This window comes from Tursiops truncatus, chromosome 12, assembly GCF_011762595.2.
Source record: "Tursiops truncatus isolate mTurTru1 chromosome 12, mTurTru1.mat.Y, whole genome shotgun sequence".
Taxonomy (NCBI): Eukaryota; Metazoa; Chordata; class Mammalia; order Artiodactyla; family Delphinidae; genus Tursiops; species Tursiops truncatus.
In genome coordinates, this window is record NC_047045.1 from 61,696,500 (window position 1) to 61,716,547 (window position 20,048).

At 34.4% G+C, this 20,048-nt stretch overlaps 1 protein-coding gene across 20 annotated transcripts in view; it reads right to left on the reverse strand.

The window, feature by feature from the left end:
* AHI1 (Abelson helper integration site 1) overlaps positions 1–20,048 on the reverse strand; it is a 219,081-nt gene that overhangs the window by 109,418 nt on the left and 89,615 nt on the right. For 17 of the 20 annotated variants that reach the window (XR_012324850.1, XR_012324849.1, XR_012324848.1 and 14 more), the window contains one exon: positions 18,219–18,336. The exons of the other annotated variants lie outside the window; for them this stretch is intronic. Coding sequence is in view for 9 of the 17 variants with exons in the window: in XM_073789617.1 (XP_073645718.1) it covers positions 18,219–18,336 (118 nt within the window). In the remaining 8 variants the exon portion in view is untranslated. The remainder of the gene's footprint in view (positions 1–18,218; positions 18,337–20,048) is intronic. 20 annotated transcript variants of the gene reach the window in all.

The following is a 20,048-nucleotide window of genomic DNA, read 5'->3' on the forward strand; positions in this document are numbered from 1 at the left end:
AAACAGATAATCCTAAAATTTATATGGAACCACAAAAGACCCTGAACAGTCAAAGCAATCTTTACAAAGCTAGAGGTATCATACTCCCTGACTTCAGATTATACTACAAAGCTACAATAATCAAAACAGTATGCTACTGGCACAAAAACAGACACATAGATCAATGGAATAGAATAGAGAGCCCAGAAAAAAACCCACACACTTATGATCAATTAATCTACAACAAAGGAGGCAAGAATAAACAATGGAGAAAAGAAAGACTCTTCAATAAGTGGTACTGCGGTAACTGGATAGCTACATGTAATAAAATGAAATTAGAACATTTCTTCACACCATATAGGACAAAAAAATCAAAATGGATTAAAAACCTAAATTAAAGAAGGGAAGCCATAAAACTCCTAGAAGAAAACGTAGGTAGAACACTCTTTGACATCAATTGAGCAAATTGTTTTTTGGATCTGTCTCCTAAGGCAAATGAAGCAAAAGCAAAAATAAACAAATGGAACCTAAACTTAAAGGTTTTGCACAGCCAAGGAAACCACTGACAAAATGAGAAGATTACCAACTGAATGGGAGAAAATATTTGCAAATGATATGACCAATAAAAAGTTAATATACCAAATATGTAAACAGCATATAAAACTCAATATCAAAAAAACAAATAACCCGATTAAAAAAGTGAGCAGGAAACCTGGATAGACATTTTTTCCAAAGGAGACATACAGATGGCCAACAGGCACATGAAAAGATGCTCAACCTCACTAATCATCAGAGAAATGCAAATCAAAACTGCAATGAGATATCACCTCACGCCAGTCAGAATGGCTATCACCAAAAAGACGACAAACAACAAATGTTGGCAAGGATGAGGAAAAAAGGGAAATCTAGGACATAGTTGGTAGGAATGTAAATTGGTGCAGCCACTATGGAAAACAGTAAGGAGGTTTCTCAGAAAATTAAAATTAGAACTACCATATGATCCAGGAAGTCCACTCCTGGGTATATATCTGAAGAAAACAAAAACAGTAATTCAAAAAGATACATGCACCTCCGTGTTCATTGCAATATTATTTACAATAGCTAAGGTATGGAAGCAACCCAATGTCCATCAACAGATGAATGGATAAAGAAGGTGTACTGTGTGTGTGTGTGTGTGTGTGTGTGTGTGTGTGTGTGTGTGTGTGTAATGGAATATTACTTAGCCATAAAAAAGAATCAAATTTTGCCATTTGCAACAACATGGATGGACCTGGAGGATATTATGCTTAGTAAATAAGTCAGACAGAGAAAGTCAAATACTGTATGATATCACTTATATGTGGAATCTAAAAAGTAAAACGAACTGGTGAATATAACAAAAAAGAAATAGACTCACAGATATAAAGAACAAACAAGTGGCTACCAGTGGAGAGAGGGAAGAGGGTAGGGGCAAGATACAGGTAGAGGATTAAGAGGTACAAACTATGTGTAAAATAAATAAACTACAAACATATGGTGTACAGCACAGGGAATATAGCCAATATTTTATAATAACTTTAAAAGGAGTGTAATCTATAAAAATATTGAATGACTATGTTGTACACCTGAAACACAATACTGTAAATCAACTATACTTCAATTTTAAAAAATTCTATATTTTTCATATCCTTTCAACAGCCTTTAAATACATGTAGAACTAAAGTTTAAAGGAAAAAAGAGATAGTAAGCATTATAATTAAATATTTATATGACAAAGGTTAGCTATTCTAACAATGAGTTCTTGTTAGAACTCAAGGGCTTCTCTCATACAACCTGAGGTGAAAATAATGACTTTATCATACATTTAATAAAAAAAATTATAAAATATGCACACATACATATATATGTGTGTATAGATATATGTATACACACATACATATATACATATTTATATAAAACCTGCCCCCTCCTCTCTGTCTCACTACTAAGTTTGGATGCTCTCTCATCATTTGGACTATTGAAATAGCTTCCTAATACAACTCTCTGATTTGCTCCATGAATCTTCCAATGACATCCCCACTGCCAGAGAGACTCTTCTGAAGGGAAAATTGTTACCTTGTCCTTCTACAGCTTAAGCTTCAGGATACACATCATCCTCCTCAAGTATTTAACTCAAACTGCTTAACTCAAAATGGCACGCAAAGCTATTTGGACATCACTTATAGTTCAGGTCAAACATTCTGTTCTTTAGGAAGCACTATGTGATTTTCTTCCCCTCATCCCACTTCTGATTTAGATACGCTTCCCCATCTCTCCTTCCCTTAGTATTCCTGTGCAATCCTCTATCACAGCATTTTCCTCACTATAGTTATTAAAACTTTAGTTTCTTGTCTCAAATAGTTCATCTTCAATAAATGCTTGTTGAATGACTGAATACATGAGTAGAGAAAATGAGAATTATAAAAACATCTTGCAGCAGAATAGGTTACAGAGTCTCCACAGGTACAGTCATCCCATATTCTACATATTTTTCTAAATATTCATCTAAAAGTGAATTTTTAATAAATGTGAATCTTAAAGTGGTGTATCCTTATTTAACCTGGTAAAATGTTAATATTTATTTCATATTGGATGTTTCTGGATGCTATGGAAAGTCCTCTACATATTTCAAAGATTTCAGAAAGAGAATATTCTTTGAAAACTGTACTTTTCATATATTATATGAAAAAACTTCTCCAAACTCAGAAACATCAAAGGCTAAGGGCCTTAAGTCTACAATGTCTGGGGGTCTATACAGACCACAGAGGTATAGCAGTGAATATTCAAACCACAAATTAGTAGGCTTTTCTGTGTTAGTCATGGAATCAGGTAGCGACCGGGAGTATGTAAACATGAATGAGTATGTAAGACACTAGGAAGTGGGGTAAGGGGTCCCTAAATTTTGAGACTAGTAAATTAGTGCTTATGAAAAAGTATAAAGCAAGCAGGGAGAAGTGAGTAGCTACATGGTGGACAATACATCAATGAGACAATGTGACTCCTGATTTCAGCCCCACCACCAACAGTGAATACAATTCAGTCTTTCTATGCTTCAGTTACATCTCATACCTTCTGGGAAGATTTCCTGGCTATGCTAGTCTCTAATGATCTGTGCTATTTATTTCCAAATATTAGTCAAAAAATTAAATTCACTGATCCAATGAATATATAAAGTTAGCATTTCTTTAACTGGCCCATAAACTGATATCCAAATAATTTAATTGTGCTAACCAATAACTGGTCAAAATCCTAGAGTACTTATTTCTATTTAAAAACTACCAAGAACTGCATACAATTTTTAGTGTTTGATCAATTTCCTCTCACTCTAACAAGAGACTGAAGTCTGTTCAAATCACATCTTTTGTGACATGCTCTAGATATTCAATCTGAAGACAGGTATGTTTCTAACAAAATTGTGACACATATTTATTATATAGACAAGGACAAAATTATTTCAATTCTGTGTGTTCAATCCTTAAAATATAATTTAGCCTAAGTCTTTAACACTGATATTATTTGAACAATGTCACAGAACTCTGCAAATCACAAGTACAGCTACAAAAAAGATGAAGGGTATACTCATATAATTCAGGTATTTCTTTTTTATTCAGATTTGTTACTGCAGTGACGAATTAACAACAAAAAAAGACATTTAGCACCAACAGAAGCTTTCTGTATTTGCCTGTATTTTCAATTGTTTCCTTTACTGCCTTTTTTAGGTAGCAAATATCCAAGATATCAACCTCATAGTCATCCTAATGGTTCTGTCTCTTCAATAGCCTCTTCAAGCTTATCTCCCTTACTCCTGTGGATTCAAAGACTACACATATGCCACTGACTCCTTAATCTATACTTATGCTCCAAGCCTGTATTTCAAAGTATGTAGTCTAGTTCCTAGCACAGGGCTTGACTCATAGTAGGGCATTTAATAAATAAGGTTCAAATAGATGTGTAAGTTATTTGATGTCTTGCTCTAGATGTCTGCCAGGCATCTCAAACTCAATATATCCAAAACACTGTATACAATTCATTATCATTTTCCCAATATTCCTATATGCCCCTATTTTTGTTAATGGATTGCCATCCACTCCTTCCCCGAAATTAGAATCCTTAGTTATCCTCAAATTCTACTTCTCTATCTCTTACCATTCACATTCCAAATTTCTAATACCTTAATAACTTAACATCTCTAGTTTCTTACTTCAGTCCAGTTCTCCCATCTCAATTATTAAAATTATATTTTAACTGGCCTTCCTAGCTGGGATGCCTTAATACTTTTTATAATTGACAGTCTTCTCATCTTGCAACAATTACTTTAAATATTGCTTTCTCTACATGGAATTATTCGTCATTACGTCGTATCTGCTCTCCTGTACACTTTGTTCATATTTTTATTTATCGCAAGTATTAAACTGTACAATCCCATCCACCTCCCCCTTTTAAAAATACATCTCTAGTGAATAACGCCAGTGTTGGGGATAGGGCGGTGCTTTGCACTCATTTATATAAGGTTCTGTATGATCTGGCCTCTCGCTACCCCTCTGACTTCTATTCTCCCCCTCATTCCTCCACACCAGACATATTAGCCTTTTTGCTGCGCAAAATGCACACTAAGCAAATTTCTGACTTGGGATCTTGGTTGGGTATGCTATTCTTCCTAACATGGCTTTCTTTCTTCTTCAAAATTTTGCTCAAGTGTCACCTTCTTTGTAAAGCTTTCCTTTACCACCCATTAAAAACAGCAACCTAATCCCATTCCCCAGTTCACCCTATCCCCTTTCCTTGTTTTGTTATTTATTCTGTATTTATTTGCTTATTGTCTGTCTCTCTCCACTGGAAGTAAGCTTAAACAAGGACATGGATTATTATCTGTTCTGTTCACTGATACATTCACATAACACTTTTAACAGTGCCTGGGACAAAGTAAGTACTCACTGGGTACTTACTGAATGTATGAATGAATCTTGCATTCCCAGAATCTGTATATGCAGGAATTAAACATCCTTTAGAATTAAAAACAAAAACAGAAGAAAGTTAACATGAGAAAGGATTGAATAAGGGAAAACTATTTTCATCTGTAGTGGTACAGTATTGAGAATATAAGAAAGTGAGAATTCATTTTCCCAGGTCCATCCATAAAAGATCCAATTTAAATTCTAGACAGAGACAATAAATTTAAATTCTGAACATAAGCATGATAATTTAGAAGACGTTTTCCACAACTCAAAGCAATGAGAAGTCATTTTAAAAATATGATTATGCTATATCAACTTTTTCCCTGTTAAAGTTCACTGAATATTAAGTACATTAATTTGCCTAACTGCTATACTATGCCTTTACACTGCCTTTAACATTAGTTTTTAAAGTGTTTTGCTTTCAAACTTGAAAATATACAGATTGAAAAGACTGAGGAGACATTAAGTATCAAGCCTCATAATATTACTACAAAAATAAAAGAAAAAAGAAGAAAGAGAGGAAAATGAGACTACCCTCTCCCCAAAAAACCTCAAACTTTGTTGATTCTGAAGTGGCCAAAATAAAAAACCTGCTCACTGCCTACTTTGCTCAGAAAAATTTAATAGCTGTGAGATGTGAAAGACTGGATTCCTTTCAAAAGAAGGGCAGGTATACACAATACACACCACACACACACACACACACACACACACAGTGTCACTCACACACATTAATATAAAAGAAACTGGAGTGCTTTTTATGTATTAACTCACTTATTCCCAGAATACCACTGGGAGGCACGTTTGAAAGATGTAACACAGTAATTAAGGCTCTCACATGACTTGAGACACATTAGTGTCCTAAAAGGCCAGCAACAAAATCCAGATTCCTCATTCTAAACTGCCATTTAGAGGAGTCTTAAATGGACAATATTGTTCTGTATTGTAAAGACAACACAGAATTAATACATTTAATCGAACGGATTCCTTTCTCTGCGCTCTCTTAGTGTTTTATGCTTATCTCCTGCTGAACTCATCCCCAACATATTATACCTATTTCTTTTCCTGCTAGACTGGGAGGACTTTGAGAGCAGTCTTTCAGCTTCCATTTCCCCAGGGCTTAGCACAGTCCCTAGTGCATAGTAAGCTCGCCATAAACATTGGTTGATAACCTGTATGAATTAATTTTTGATCAAGTATAAAAAGGTTTTTATTTTTTAAACTAACAGCTTTTTTGTAGGGTGCTTCTACTAAAATACAGTATTTCTGGTTTGATAAAAAAGGATAAGATGGACACTAGTCAAAAATCATTCTCAATTTTACTCCTTATGAAATTATAATTGAATGTTTTTACAGAGGAGAAAGTTGAGGAAAAAAGTAAACTGACTGAAATTAGAACATTAAAATAATGTTCTACTTTTTACTTATCAAACATTTACACTGAAAAAACTACTTAAATTATTTTTTAAAAATGACCAGTCATTCCACTTAGTCATTTCTTAGTTTCCGTATTTGTCATCAACTTTGCTCTCAAGACTTGCAGAAAAACACAGAGTTATTCTTTACATTTTCATTCACTTTTCACTAAGGAAAAAGTTTCCTGAAAATACATGTTTAAAATTCTGGAAAATACAAATCAGCATTATCTAGACATCTCTATCATTACCAGAAGGTCTGGTTCCTCAACCTAATTTCCACTGTTAGTTGGCATTTCAATAAGTGATGGATATTCATTTCCAGAAAACATTACCAGTAAATTCTATGATATCATAGTCTCTTCACTATCTAGACCAAACTGACTAAACCACAAAATGCAAAAAGTATGCAGTTAGCTACTCTACACAAAACCTTAGGGCTATTCTGAGTACAGTCTTAGAAAAGTATAATCTAACTGAGTAAGAGTAATTGAAAACTTAATTTAGATAGCCCTCGTACTCTGAATTTCCAGGGCCTTCAGTAGACACAAACCAAAATGTTTAAAAACTAAAGTATTTCTTATCATAGACTTAATTCACAAAAAAGTTAATTTGGGACATAGAAATTTACAAAGGAAATAAAAATTATTTTTATGATATAAATAGTATCTCATTTTTTTCCCCATGACCAGGGGAGTGGAAACATAAGGAGCTGCTTCCTTGGTTCTAAGCAGTGCCTACCCTAAGCAAGATTAGTAAATAAAAAATAATTACTGATTTTTTAAACTCATAACTTTTCAAAGAATAACAGAACATAAAGACTGAAATGGATTGTGATGTGAAATCTGTGAAAATGCTAATGTGTAGATATATAAAGGGAAGGAATGAGTATATGTGATTCATATGGAATAAAATTTATTCTACTTTAAACATGAATTAAAATACTTTTCATTATCATAGATGTGGTCAACAATTTTGATATACAATGTATTCACTATAATACTGAAAAACTAAAAATATTCATAAGCTCTAGCAATTGAAAAAAGGCTTCAAAATTATGGAATACTTTTTCTTTAAGACCAGGCATTAAGTTTATTATCAGAAAAAGTTACAGAAAACCAAAGAAGTACATATTTGGGAATACATTCCACATCTTTTTGTATGCCTAACTGCCTTAACAATGGAAAAACTGTCATTTCAGTTTAAAATTATAAAATAGTAAAATGTGTCTTATGGTTGATATTAAACAATGTTAAACATAGTCTTTCTCAAACTATAAAAAACAAACAATAAAGTTATGCCTGGTCAAAAATAATTTTGCCATTTTATAACCTGTCCTCTCACCTTGCCTGTTGCAGTCAATATAAAGTTGTTGTAATTCTTCCTCTAATCCTCACTTTGAGTGGATTGGTTACTGATACTAGCAATTTTCCCTGGAGGCACAGCAGTAAATTATAAAACATTCACTATCTTCACCATGATATAAATTATGTTCTGATAAGGAGGCTGAAACCTTCAAAGTCTCCTACTTCAGGATTATAGAAGGAAAACTACTTTTGTCTTGGAAGTGTTTTAATCAGTATGCCTAGAAGTTGTATTTTGAAAAAATACATACTGAAAGAATATGGATTTTTAACGTAAGACATACACTAAATTTAATTCTAAGAGCACAGTGATTTCTCTTTCTAAAATTTAGTGGGAAGTTAAGTAAATTTAAAATCAAAAGGTTCAATGATTAAAATAGTTCTGGATATAGTCATAAAGATACTATCTATAACTCTTACTGCATTGTAAGTCAAACATAGGCTGGTATTTAAAAACTTTCACTTGCAGTAAACAGTTTCCTATCCTCTATTTTCAAATGACAAGTCACTAAGATGAAATCACTTGCTCCAGGTCACAGCATAAGAAACAGAATCTGAATCTAAATTCAGGTGTCTCTGACCTCTTGGCTACGTGCTACCAGAATATGTGGTACTAATTTAAATATGAAAAATAAGAAACTTCTGGAGTCTCTATTAAAGTTAATCAACGCACAATCGTGATGATGAAATATCATGAAATCTTCAGGATAATACTTTCAGGAAAGTTTTAATATTAAAAGCATTATTTGTATTTAATTTAAAAAATGGGTAATCCATTCTTTATATTGTAACACCTGATTTGTCTGGTGTCAGATAATGAAGATTTACATCAAAGTAGGTTTTGTAGATCTGTACTGTCCAATATGATAGCTACTGACCACATGTGGCTATTTAAATTTAAATTAAAATGAAGAAAAATTAAAAATTTAGTTCCTCAGTCACACAAGACACACTTCAAGTATTCAACTGCCACATGAGGCTGAAGGTTCCCATACTGGACTGTGCTGGTCTAGAATTCAGGAAAGAGGTCTGGGCTGAAGATAGACATTTGAGAATCACTGGTGTGTGGGCTTTACTTAAAGTCATGAGTTCATCAAGGAAGTGAAGTACAGGGAATAAAAGAGGATCAGATTGCAGTGGAACAGTCTAAAAAGACATGGAAGAAAAGAGGAAGAATCAGCAAAGGAGAATGAAGAGCAGTAGCTAATGAGATAAGAGAAAAAACCAAGAACGTGGTGGCCCAGAAACCAATGTATTAAGAAGCCATCGAGTGTGTCAAATGCTGCTGATAGGTCAAGCAAGATAAGGACAAAGAATTGACCATTGGAATCAGCAATGTGTATAGGTCACTGGCGAGCCTGAAAGAACAGATTAGAAATTTCAACAAATTTACGGAAGATGAAAAGTGATTAGAAACATCTGTCTGAAAACATTACGGTGGGCTGCTGTAGACACAGAATCTGACAATGAAACTCAGAGGAGCTGAGAACACAGAATCAGCATATTTGGTAGGGAGCAAAACAAAACATAATCCAGGAGAAATAATGGAAGGTTCACATATAAAACACTTGGGCCAAATAGGCTGCAGATCCCACATAAAATGGATGCTGCTGAGCATCAACCACAAGCGAAAAGAAAAAAAAAAGTCAATGGCATTGTCTCTAAAAATAATATTGAACAAACCATCTGGACAGAGTGAAGACTTCTAGAGCCGATACTGCTGTCCTACTTATTCTCTTTCTGACAGCCTGACAGGTGGGCTCATGTATCTTACCTGTTTACTGCCCTAAATATAAGCCTGCCAGTTAATATGTTTTAGCCATATATACAAAGTTCTCAATAGACTTTCTGCTCAGGTGACAAAACAGTTAGATTATAGAGTTATGTACACAACAGAAGAGGGAGGGACACCATATTTGTATCCAGTCATTCATTTAAAGAAAACCAGATACCAAGGATCATCAGATATAAAGGAAAAATCATTGGCATAAAAGAAAAACACAGGATACATTAACAGATGAAAAAACTGAACATAGAGGAAATATCAATTCAGAGAAGAGAACTTAGAGATCTAGGAAGATATAATGACATCCACAGAACTTTGATACTAGGAAAAAGGAACAAACAGGACAAGAAAGAAACCATAAAGATCAAATGGATGATTGGTGAACTAAGAAAGACTTAGAATAAAGGAATGAGAGGGCTCTGAGACTGACTAGGTAGAAAAAGGAAAGGAGAAGGAGTCCATAGTTTCTACCTGAAAAACAGTAATGCTAACATCAAGAGTAAAATACAGAAACTCCTTTCAGGAAACTCAACCTCACTCATGGCAATGATTACATTTCTGTCACATACATGACAAAAAGTGGTTAGCTTATATACCTTGCTACACAAGTTTGAGGCTGAAAATCTTTTCTGAGATTAGATTTCATATTTCAGAGCCATATATACTACAATAGCTCTGTTTAACTTTGCCTAAACTCTCAGAAATTTCATATTTGATCTTTTAAAAAAGATGCCATATGCAAATAACTTCTATAAATCTTTAAAATATAAAAAAGACAAATTAAGAAGTTGTTATTACATCAATTGGAAAGCTTTGGAAAAGGTAAACATCAGAATATCTGTAAAATATAAATTCAATGATCTGGCATGTACTCTGGCTATGTTAGAAAGAAATTATGTATTTTTCATATTCATTAAATCAGTAAGACATTTTAATTTCTCATAGTTTATGGTTTTCTGTTTTTTTCTTGTTATTTTTCACTGTTAATTATTTTACTTTAAAAATTAATACACTGGGCAAATGTCACAGTATAATTTGACAACTAAATTTAGTAGGTTCTTAAACAAAACACACACACACACAAACACACACACACACACACACACACAGAGAAATGTGACTGAAAAAGAAGAAAAACTTAAAGTAAGGTTTTTACTGTTAACAGAGGGAAAAGGTTTAAAATTGTAAGGTTAGAACCATATACACCATATAAATATTCTATAAAACAGCTTCTTACAAAATAAATGGCTAGGAAATAGTGCACAAATTTAAGTTTATTCAAATCATCAGATTCATATGAGGAGAAATGCTTGCATTTATATTCTCCCCTCAGAGGGTGTTAGGAGAAATTTCCTATCTCAATGAGGACCATGATAAGAAATTTCTTATCTCAATGGGGACCAAGTGCATACCCTTGTGCATGAAGACCATTCATTAAGTATATTAACATTTACTAGAGTTCATAAAAATGATGTTTAAATTAGGAAACAATAAATATGTAGAATACACTTTAAGTTATCGACATGGTTAGAAACACTTCACTAATTCAAGTGACATTTATTATTCAGGAAATATAGGCACTTTTATTACAAGTAAGGATAAGTTTCAACCTTCAACAAGTAGATTAACTCAGATCACTGGAGAACTAGTAAAATCCTGATATTGGTTACTAAAATAGCACCTTATATCTTTAATGTACCAATCAAACAACAATTTTAGAGACTGATAACAAAAAATATCTAACAAATAAACTCTCTTCTTTGTGGAAGGGAATATAAGATAGTGATGTGTTAAAGAAAAAAAGCCATGTGATCAAGGTCTTTTTCTCAGTGTCCAGAAAAATCCAAATATTAAAACATTCCCACCTCCAGGGGTTTTGTGTTGGCTAGTACTTACGTGGAAAGCCAAAGTTTCAAAAGTTAAGTGGGTTCTGGTGGATTATTTATATTTGAGATATTTGTTTGAAAACCTGTCTTCTAATTACTTCATCTTAATGTCTTTTTTGGCATGCTTCTCAAAATTCTCTTTTGAGAATCCATGTTTGCCTCTCTGACATGTTCTTTTTTCTGTCATCATCACTTCTCACATTTATTAAATCATGTCTTAAAATAAGATTTCCTCCATTCCTTTGGCCACAATGCAAACTGCATGATTTCAAAGTTAAAAAAATAATAATATAAAAAGAATCTCCCCAAAATTTCATGTTGTTTATTCTCACAGTATTTATGGATTTCAAAGTATCTCATCCTCACAATTCTATGAAGTAGAAAATTCATCTGAAGTAGAAAGTAGAGACACTGTACTGGCAGAGAGAAACTACCCAAGATAACAGCTGGGAAGTGGCAGAATTAGAGCTCAGCCCCAACACTTCTGGCCTTCTGACCCCAGGTTTAGTACTTTTTTCACCAAAACACACAAGTGCTGATTTCAGAAGACTGGTTGGTTAGCATCATTAAGCACATTTAAGGACATGTGTCTACAGATAATCAGTTAATTCTGCAGATTATCTTTGGTAGTGAATTAATTCCTTTCATCCCACACCTGAACTGAAGTCTCGTAATTCTGGAGGTTTGAAATCAGAATTCAATGAAACATTCTTTTTCAATTAATAGTTTAAAGTTCATTAAGTAATACTAACAGAAAACTCTGCCAATTCTGATAGTATGAGGAAGTCTTTGAACTCATTTTGCCTTCCTTAAAACGGAAACCCCCTTTTACCATCACCTGTGTTTGAGTTATTCTAACCTAATTTTTGCCTAAATGTTTTCTTTTTCTCCCTTTGAAATATAAGAACCATCATATTTCCAGCTTACATGTAATCTACCTTCTACAATGGGTTTATATAAGGATATCACAGAATCTCTGGTGAAATTATGATACATAAATAATAGATTTCAGTTACATTATTTTAAAAGTTTTGCACTTCTCCATAAAAAGTTGAAACCTTAAGAAATACTAACATTGTGAAAACAATAAAACTAAAATTTGACTGGAAAAATAGCTCCTAATTTTAAGAACTGGTCAAGGGAATAAGTGTATACTTGGCAAAGACACGCAAAAGAAACGGAAAGATACAGTTTTTCAAATATTATCCAACATGTAGAAGCACAAAAGTTAACTTGACAGACCTCTCAACCAATACTGAAGTCATCTGAATTATTTTATATTTTTGTTTAAGTCAAGTATCTTGACTGTTTAGGATATGGAAAAAACATTAGTATATGTTTACATGATCTAATGGAGAGTGCAAACAAAATATGGAGAAGACGGAAGCTATTGATCACTTTTAAAAACCAAGTCACAATCTGCCACCCCATCAAACTCCAAGTCTACAATTTAAAAAGAGGATATAGGACTTCCCTGGTGGCGCAGTAGTTAAGAATCCGCCTGCCAATGCAGGGGACACGGTTTTGTCCAGGAAGATCCCACATGCCGCGGAGCAACTAAGTCTGTGTGCCACAACTACTGAGCCTGCACTCTAGAGCCCGCGCGCCACAACTACCGAGCCCACGTGCCACAACTACTGAGCCCGCGCGCCTAGAGCCCGAGCTCCGCCACAACAGAAGCCACCTCAATGAGAAGCCCGCGCACCGCAATGAAGAGTAGCCCCTGCTCGCCCTAACTAGAGAAAACCCGTGCACAGCAACGAAGACCCAACGCAGCCAAAAACAAATAAATAAAAATATTTTAAAAAGAGGATATAAAGATTACATTAATAGTCATATTAATAAAAATGAATCATTTTATTTTGCACGCCTCTACTTACCTATTAATATGAATTAAATTTAGTGCAATGCTGTGAAAAGATAGACTAAGTACACAAAAATGAATGATGCTGTCCTTCAAATATAGTCATACAAAGATGATAAGCACTTCCTCTAACTTCCACCCTCATAACTGTGATTGATTTTATTACTGAATAATCCACATGTTAAAATTTACTACTATTAATATAATAAGGACTCTCAAGATAGTTGAATGGGATCTGGGATTCAGACCAACTATCTCAGAACAAAATTTCTCTGCAGAGAATCTCTTGATTTCACTGGCAACTAAATACCACAATTTCACTGGAACTAGGCTTTAAGTAGTCTAATAACTGGTGAACACAGAATTATATTTAAAGATCAGATAAAAAGATAACTTCATTAATTCTTAGAAAATACCTTCGTGACACCTCAGTTTTAACAACTACACCTATTCCAAATAGTACTGTCCAGGTTATTACTTTGCCATATATCACACACCTCCAATGCTAGTAAGAAAAGTACACGCCCGAGGCCAGAGGGACCTCTGGGCAGAGTGGGAGGACATTGGGCCAGGAATGAAGGAGTGGCTCTAGGCATAGCCTCACTGAGGGTCCACCTCACTTCTGAACTAGTGCCCTCCTCCAGCCAAAGGCAGAGGCAGCGTGGGATGGTGAGGGTAAGTACTGAGCTAGGCGCGATGAGATCTTGCTCTAGATACCAATGCCACTAGCTATGTGAACTCTGACACGTCAGCCCTTCTGCTTCTCAGTTTCACGGTAAAGGGATTGACAGTCAAAGATTTAAGGTCCTAGCAGCTCTCAAGAGTTTACACTCTATGATTTTAATGTTTACCCTACTTCTCAGAGGGTTTTGTTGAGGATCAAATGAAGATGTATATAAATAGATTTTGATACGAATAGAAGTTACTGTTGTTGTTTTATAGATTTTCTTCATTATACTAAGGAAGTTTGCAAACAGTTTTGAGATGCAGTACAACATGTTCACCATATGGTGAGACATTTATGAACTATAACCTACAATTTAATCTAAAATGTTAAAATTAAAATGTCCTTTTTTCCCAGCTTTATAAAGGTATAATTGACAAATATAATTTTATAACTTTCTTTCTTATACAAATTACTCAGAAAAGATTTATGGTTTTAATTTTAATAAAATTAGCTGATTTATTATTTTGTTCATTAAGAACCTAGAGCAAAAGCCTAATGAACAGTTCCTAAAATAAGCATCTCATAAGAGTTGTATCCAGCTCTTTTCCTCTCTAACCCATCCCTCACTAAGACATGAGCTGTATTTTTTATTTTATTTTATTCTATTTATTTATTTATTTTTTGCGGTACGCGGGCCTCTCACTGTTGCAGACTCTCTCATTGTGGAGCACAGGCCCCGGACGCGCAGGCTCAGCGGCCATGTCTCACGGGCCCAGCCGCTCTGCGGCATGTGGGATCTTCCCGGACCGGGGCACGAACCCGTGTCCCCTGCATCGGCAGGCGGACTCTCAACCACTGCGCCACCAGGAAAGCCCGAGCTGTATTTTTTAGAAACATATTTTATCATTTCTCTTTCATCCTCATACCTTTGGATAGCTCTATTTTATCTAGAGAATAAAATGTGAATTCCTCAGTAGGGCACAGTTTGACCCCAATCTACTTTGCAACTCAGTTCTTCCCAAACACTTCCATCTCACCATTTCCTCCAGCTAACCTAAGATTCAAACCACTGCCTGGCCAAGTCAAGCTCGCTTCCAGTTGTTTGTTTAGCTGCCTGCCTCTCGGCTCAGCGTGCCCTCCTGCAGCCCCATCTGCTGATGAGGCCGATGACAAAGACAGAGGCGAGACCTTGGAAGGTATGGTTTTACCTTCCAATGAGTATGGAACTCATTCTGACCGCCACAGAAACCCATTTAAGAGTTTTAAGCAGGGAAGTAACAGGATCTAATTTATATTTCAGAGAATCACATTGTCTGCTGTGGGGAGAATAAGCTAAGGGACAGGAGTAAAAGCAGGGAAGTGGAGGGAGAAGAGGGATCCCGAATGGCTTCCGGTTCAACCTAAATGACTGGGTACATGTGCCGGAGTGCTGGGTGGGAAGACCTGGTGTGGGGCAGGGGAAGTGGAAGTGGAGGAACAGTTTGGGGGCAAGAGTTCTGCGTGAACATGTAAAGTACGAGAAATCGCTCAGCTGCTTTATCCCTCTATATTTCAGTGACACTTTGTTTATACTGTGATTTTAGAATTTATCACACTCTGACATAATTTGTTGCGTGCTCATTTGTCTTCCCAACCAAAGTTCCTTGAGGGCAGAGACTGCCATATTTAGTCCATATCCTTAAGAAAGGGACTTAAACAAAGTAGTCACTTAAAATGATTTTAGAATGAATAAAGATAGTATTCTAGAAACTCTGAAGAATACAAACCAAGGAAGAAACTCTTACTTTTCCAGCAGTCTCCATTACCCAGAACTCACCTTGAATAAGGTCAATAGAAGTAAATGCAGACCGTAAATGCACTTCTGGGTCTTGTCTTCCAGCATATAAACTCACTTATATATAATATATATCAAATCAACCCTTCCTCTTAAGCCTCTTGCATGAAGGCCAGTGGGCCCATATTGACTAGTTCTGTGTAAATAGTCTTCCTTTACACTGTACAAAGCCAAAAGCTGATAGCTTTTCAGTAAGATTTTTATTTTTAAACATCCTATCTACATTGTTTCCATAGTCCTTTATTTCAGATTCTAATAGATTATTTATACAGTCAAGAACACTTAACTATTTATCCCCTTTTAAAACTGGTTTGAATATTGAATAGACTCAGAATTTTTAAGACAGAAACTCACCAAATCCAGAGCCCTCATTAACCTGCAGGGATGAGAAAACTGAGGCCTGCAGAAATTACTAAAGATTCTATAGTCATTCAGAAGTGAAGTCAGGTGTAGAAACTAGTTCACCTGTTTCCTAGGGCAGGATTTTTTCCACAAAGATTGGCTTCTTAATGAATAAGATGGATTTGGCCATTTTGCAAAGGACTACATAGCCTGCTTTTATAACTCTTCTATACAGCAATATCTCAATAAATTTTATAGGAAGGATATGCCTTAAAATGAGGTCAGGCATATTAATAACTAAAACTCAAGCAAAGCATTCTTACCACGTATTACATGGCTTAATGGTAATGCTCTTGCGATAGTGCACACACCAAGGGACATGCATGATTTAAAAGGCCCACTCAAGGCCTACATGGCCACGGAAAGCTGAAGGTAAAAGGAGCCAATCTTACGTATAATTGTGAAGTTTGCAAGGCTTGCCTTTATCATATCGGGCTTTCCTTTTATTCTTTATCTTTAGTCTTTATCTCGCTCTTCCATTTCAAAGGCCTTCCTATCTATCCTCTCTGCTCTTTCCGTTTACAGAAAAAGAATTTTATATCTATTATCTACACCTTGTTGGTTGATAAACTTAAGACACTACTTGAATGAACTTTAATCAATCTGCTAACTCAATCAGACATTTATGTTCTATCCCCTTAATCCTGAAATGTGGAAGGAAAGATTTGTTCCTGGAAGCATTTTAGACCTCAGCAGAAAGATAGGGATCAAGTGGTGGAGACAGGTTCCCTCCCTCCTAGTCATTAAAATGATGCGGTCTGAAGGCAAACCAAGTAACGAGTTAGGTGCAGAGAATGTGTCTACAGGAGCAGCCACGGTGGGCCCCCCACTGTACACAACAACAAAGCTGTTCCTCTAACTTCTAGCGGTATCTGAAACACTAGAAATTTTAAATTTCTAAGGTTTGGGATAATTGTTAATTATTACAGTGATTTAAAATTAGAACTCAAAGTATTTTCAAAGCTAATGTACACACTCATCCTGTTTACGAGATAAGTATGTTACACTCATATAGTACCTTATGCTTATAGAGTGCTTTCATATGTGCTTCGTGATTTGAACTTCAACAATATATAATGCAAACATCATTTCTAGTTTTAAAATGAAGATTCTAACATTTGCAGGTAATAAGGATAATAAAAGGCACAGCCAGACTGAACATAAGAGTTCCTGAACCAAGTATTTTCCCACTGTAATACGTAACTCAGCGATATTAAAATGTAGCAATATTAAAATAACTTGCACAACTCCAAATACCTTCAAAGTAGAAAAGTAATATTGTTCCTAAATTTCTAAATAAAGTATGTTGAACTTTTCAAGCTCAAGTTTCTTCTTCTTCTTATAACTCTCTGTCAAAGACAACTGTTTTGTTATTCTCAGCTGTCTCATCTTTCTAAAAGACTTCAATAGCAGAAAAAATACCATAAAAAACCTAAAGCTAATGAATAGAAATAGTCATCTTTCAATACCAAAAATACACATTTCTCACCTAGATGCTTTTTCTTCGATATCCTCTGAAAACCTTATTCAAATTAATTTAAAACATTAGCCTAAAAATTTGCAGTTGTATAGTTCAACTCTGTGATTGATATACATTTTAATAACTAGCTTCTTTGCATATTTTCTACTTTTAAAGAAACACGATAGTACTGGCAGGATGTATTCTGTTTCTGCCAAAATGCATTTTATGTAGGCTTTCCTTGAAATGAATTACAAAATGTGATTATCCATAAACTATGGTTCCTTTACCCAAGGGAAACTGAATCAGATTTCATATTATACATGTTTAAAACTCACACGTTTTGCTACCTTTAAATTATTATCTGCTCAATAGAATAGAGGTTGGGAGTGTCTACTATTAAAATTACCAAATTCAAATTTGCTTTTGAAATAATTTAGAAAGAAAAAATGCTGGAATATAATTCATCAGGTGTGAAAACTGACCATTACAATGCTATGAGCCAGATTTCTGAAGTGAAATAAATGATATCCATTAAAAAACAGAATCTGAACATTGAAAGAACAGTCAAAGCAAGAAAGGGGCTCACCAGTTTGAGTGAAACCAAACTGACGCAGAATCTGATGAGCGTCCAGCACGTTTGATTGTTTTGACTTCAACTGTTGTGAGGAGGCTGATACTGAAGTAAATGAGAGATTTTTGTTAACCTGTAATAGGAAAGGCAAATCAGAAACGAAAGCGTAATTTCCTGGGTTACTGATGCAAAAACTGGATGAGAAATAGTTGCTTACGATGCAAACCAGGACACTTGTCAAAAGGAGTGGCAATGATTTATATGCTTAGTTTTTAAGAGTTTACAAAACTTTAAAGATTTTACAGAATAGTTTTTATCAAAGAAGGAATACAGTGGTAGTGAAAGCGTAACTATATTAAAGTCGATCTGCCTTACTTTGAAAACAAGTTTGCTTAGCATGGAATTGACTTTATTAGTAACTCAGAGTGGTCTTAAAAGTTATGCCAAACAAAACGTGAAAAATAAAAGTGACTCCTTGACTGCTTTCAATTAAGAAAGGGTTAAAATGTTTCACACCCACATTTCTTTAGCATTTTTGAAATAGCAGGTACTTCCTTTTCAGAGACTGCACAGAAAACACCTGTAATATTCATGTTTATATACATCATGGTGACACAGATAACACAGCTGCAACCAAACTTGCCAAGTGAAATACTTTCCACTGCATCAAAAAATCTCATTCTTAAGACAATGTCAAAGAACAACTAAAATAATGAACAAGCAAAATTTCTGTAAGTAAATACAATGTTCTACAACACAAAAATCCTACTATAGTTGTCTGAGTACAATAGTTTCACAGAAATGAAAATAACAACAAGTGCAACATTATAACTACAGCTACTGTAGAAAAATACATGTCACAAAAAAAGTTTTAAATGTCTAGTAAATTAGTAAATTCATTTTGTAGCTCAAACAATTTCAGCAGTGATCTAGTCACTCATTATTAATAAATCATTCATTTATCTTATTATTTTTATCACTTTCAAAAAGCACCATAAAATATGATCTAATTTTGAAAAAATTTGAAACAGTTTCAAAAGTAATCTGTGAATTAACAAACTGTTAAATGATAGTTTATGGTATGTAAATATCAGTAGATGAAAACAGCTCCTTTCTCTCTCTTTTTTTGCAATAATCAAAACTACACAGAGGACTTCTACTGTATTAGTATTTAAAAATTCCCTTTTGGTGTTCTGTATACAGTAGTACTGGGTTGTGGTTACACGCCCTTTTCTGACTCAGTATTTACATAATGTTTGTAAATGCTTCCCTTCTTTCAAACAGTGATAGTAAATGGTATATCTTAGATTAAGTTTTTCTCTTGAAGGAAAGATAATTTGGTGAAAAAGTCCATTAAGACCAGATGATAATATAGTTCTAAAGTTCCTAAACTGTTGTGGTATCATCTTATAAAAAATAAAAATATTTTTCAAAGTAGTTAGATGGGGTCAAATACTACATCAATGCTAAGAAAAATTATCCAGCCAGAAAAATTCTGTAAGGAGCCATTATTAAACATTGACCAAAATTAAAGTTGACTATATTGATACAACAGCTAAAGTAACAATGCTATCACTTAACATCATTGAACTTCATTTTCCATCTTTAAATGGAGATAATAAAAATAGTACGTATGCTTCAAAGGAAATGTACCTGAAGAGCAGTAACAATGAGCTGGTATTATAAAGAGCTATTCACATAGGCTAACCATAAAGCACTAAATAACATATTAAATATGAAATAGATTAAACAAAGTACGTTGGTAAAGGGAACCTGAAGTGCTATACAAATCAAGCGCCACATAAAGATTAGCTATCATTAACATCACTACAAGTAAGCGTAATT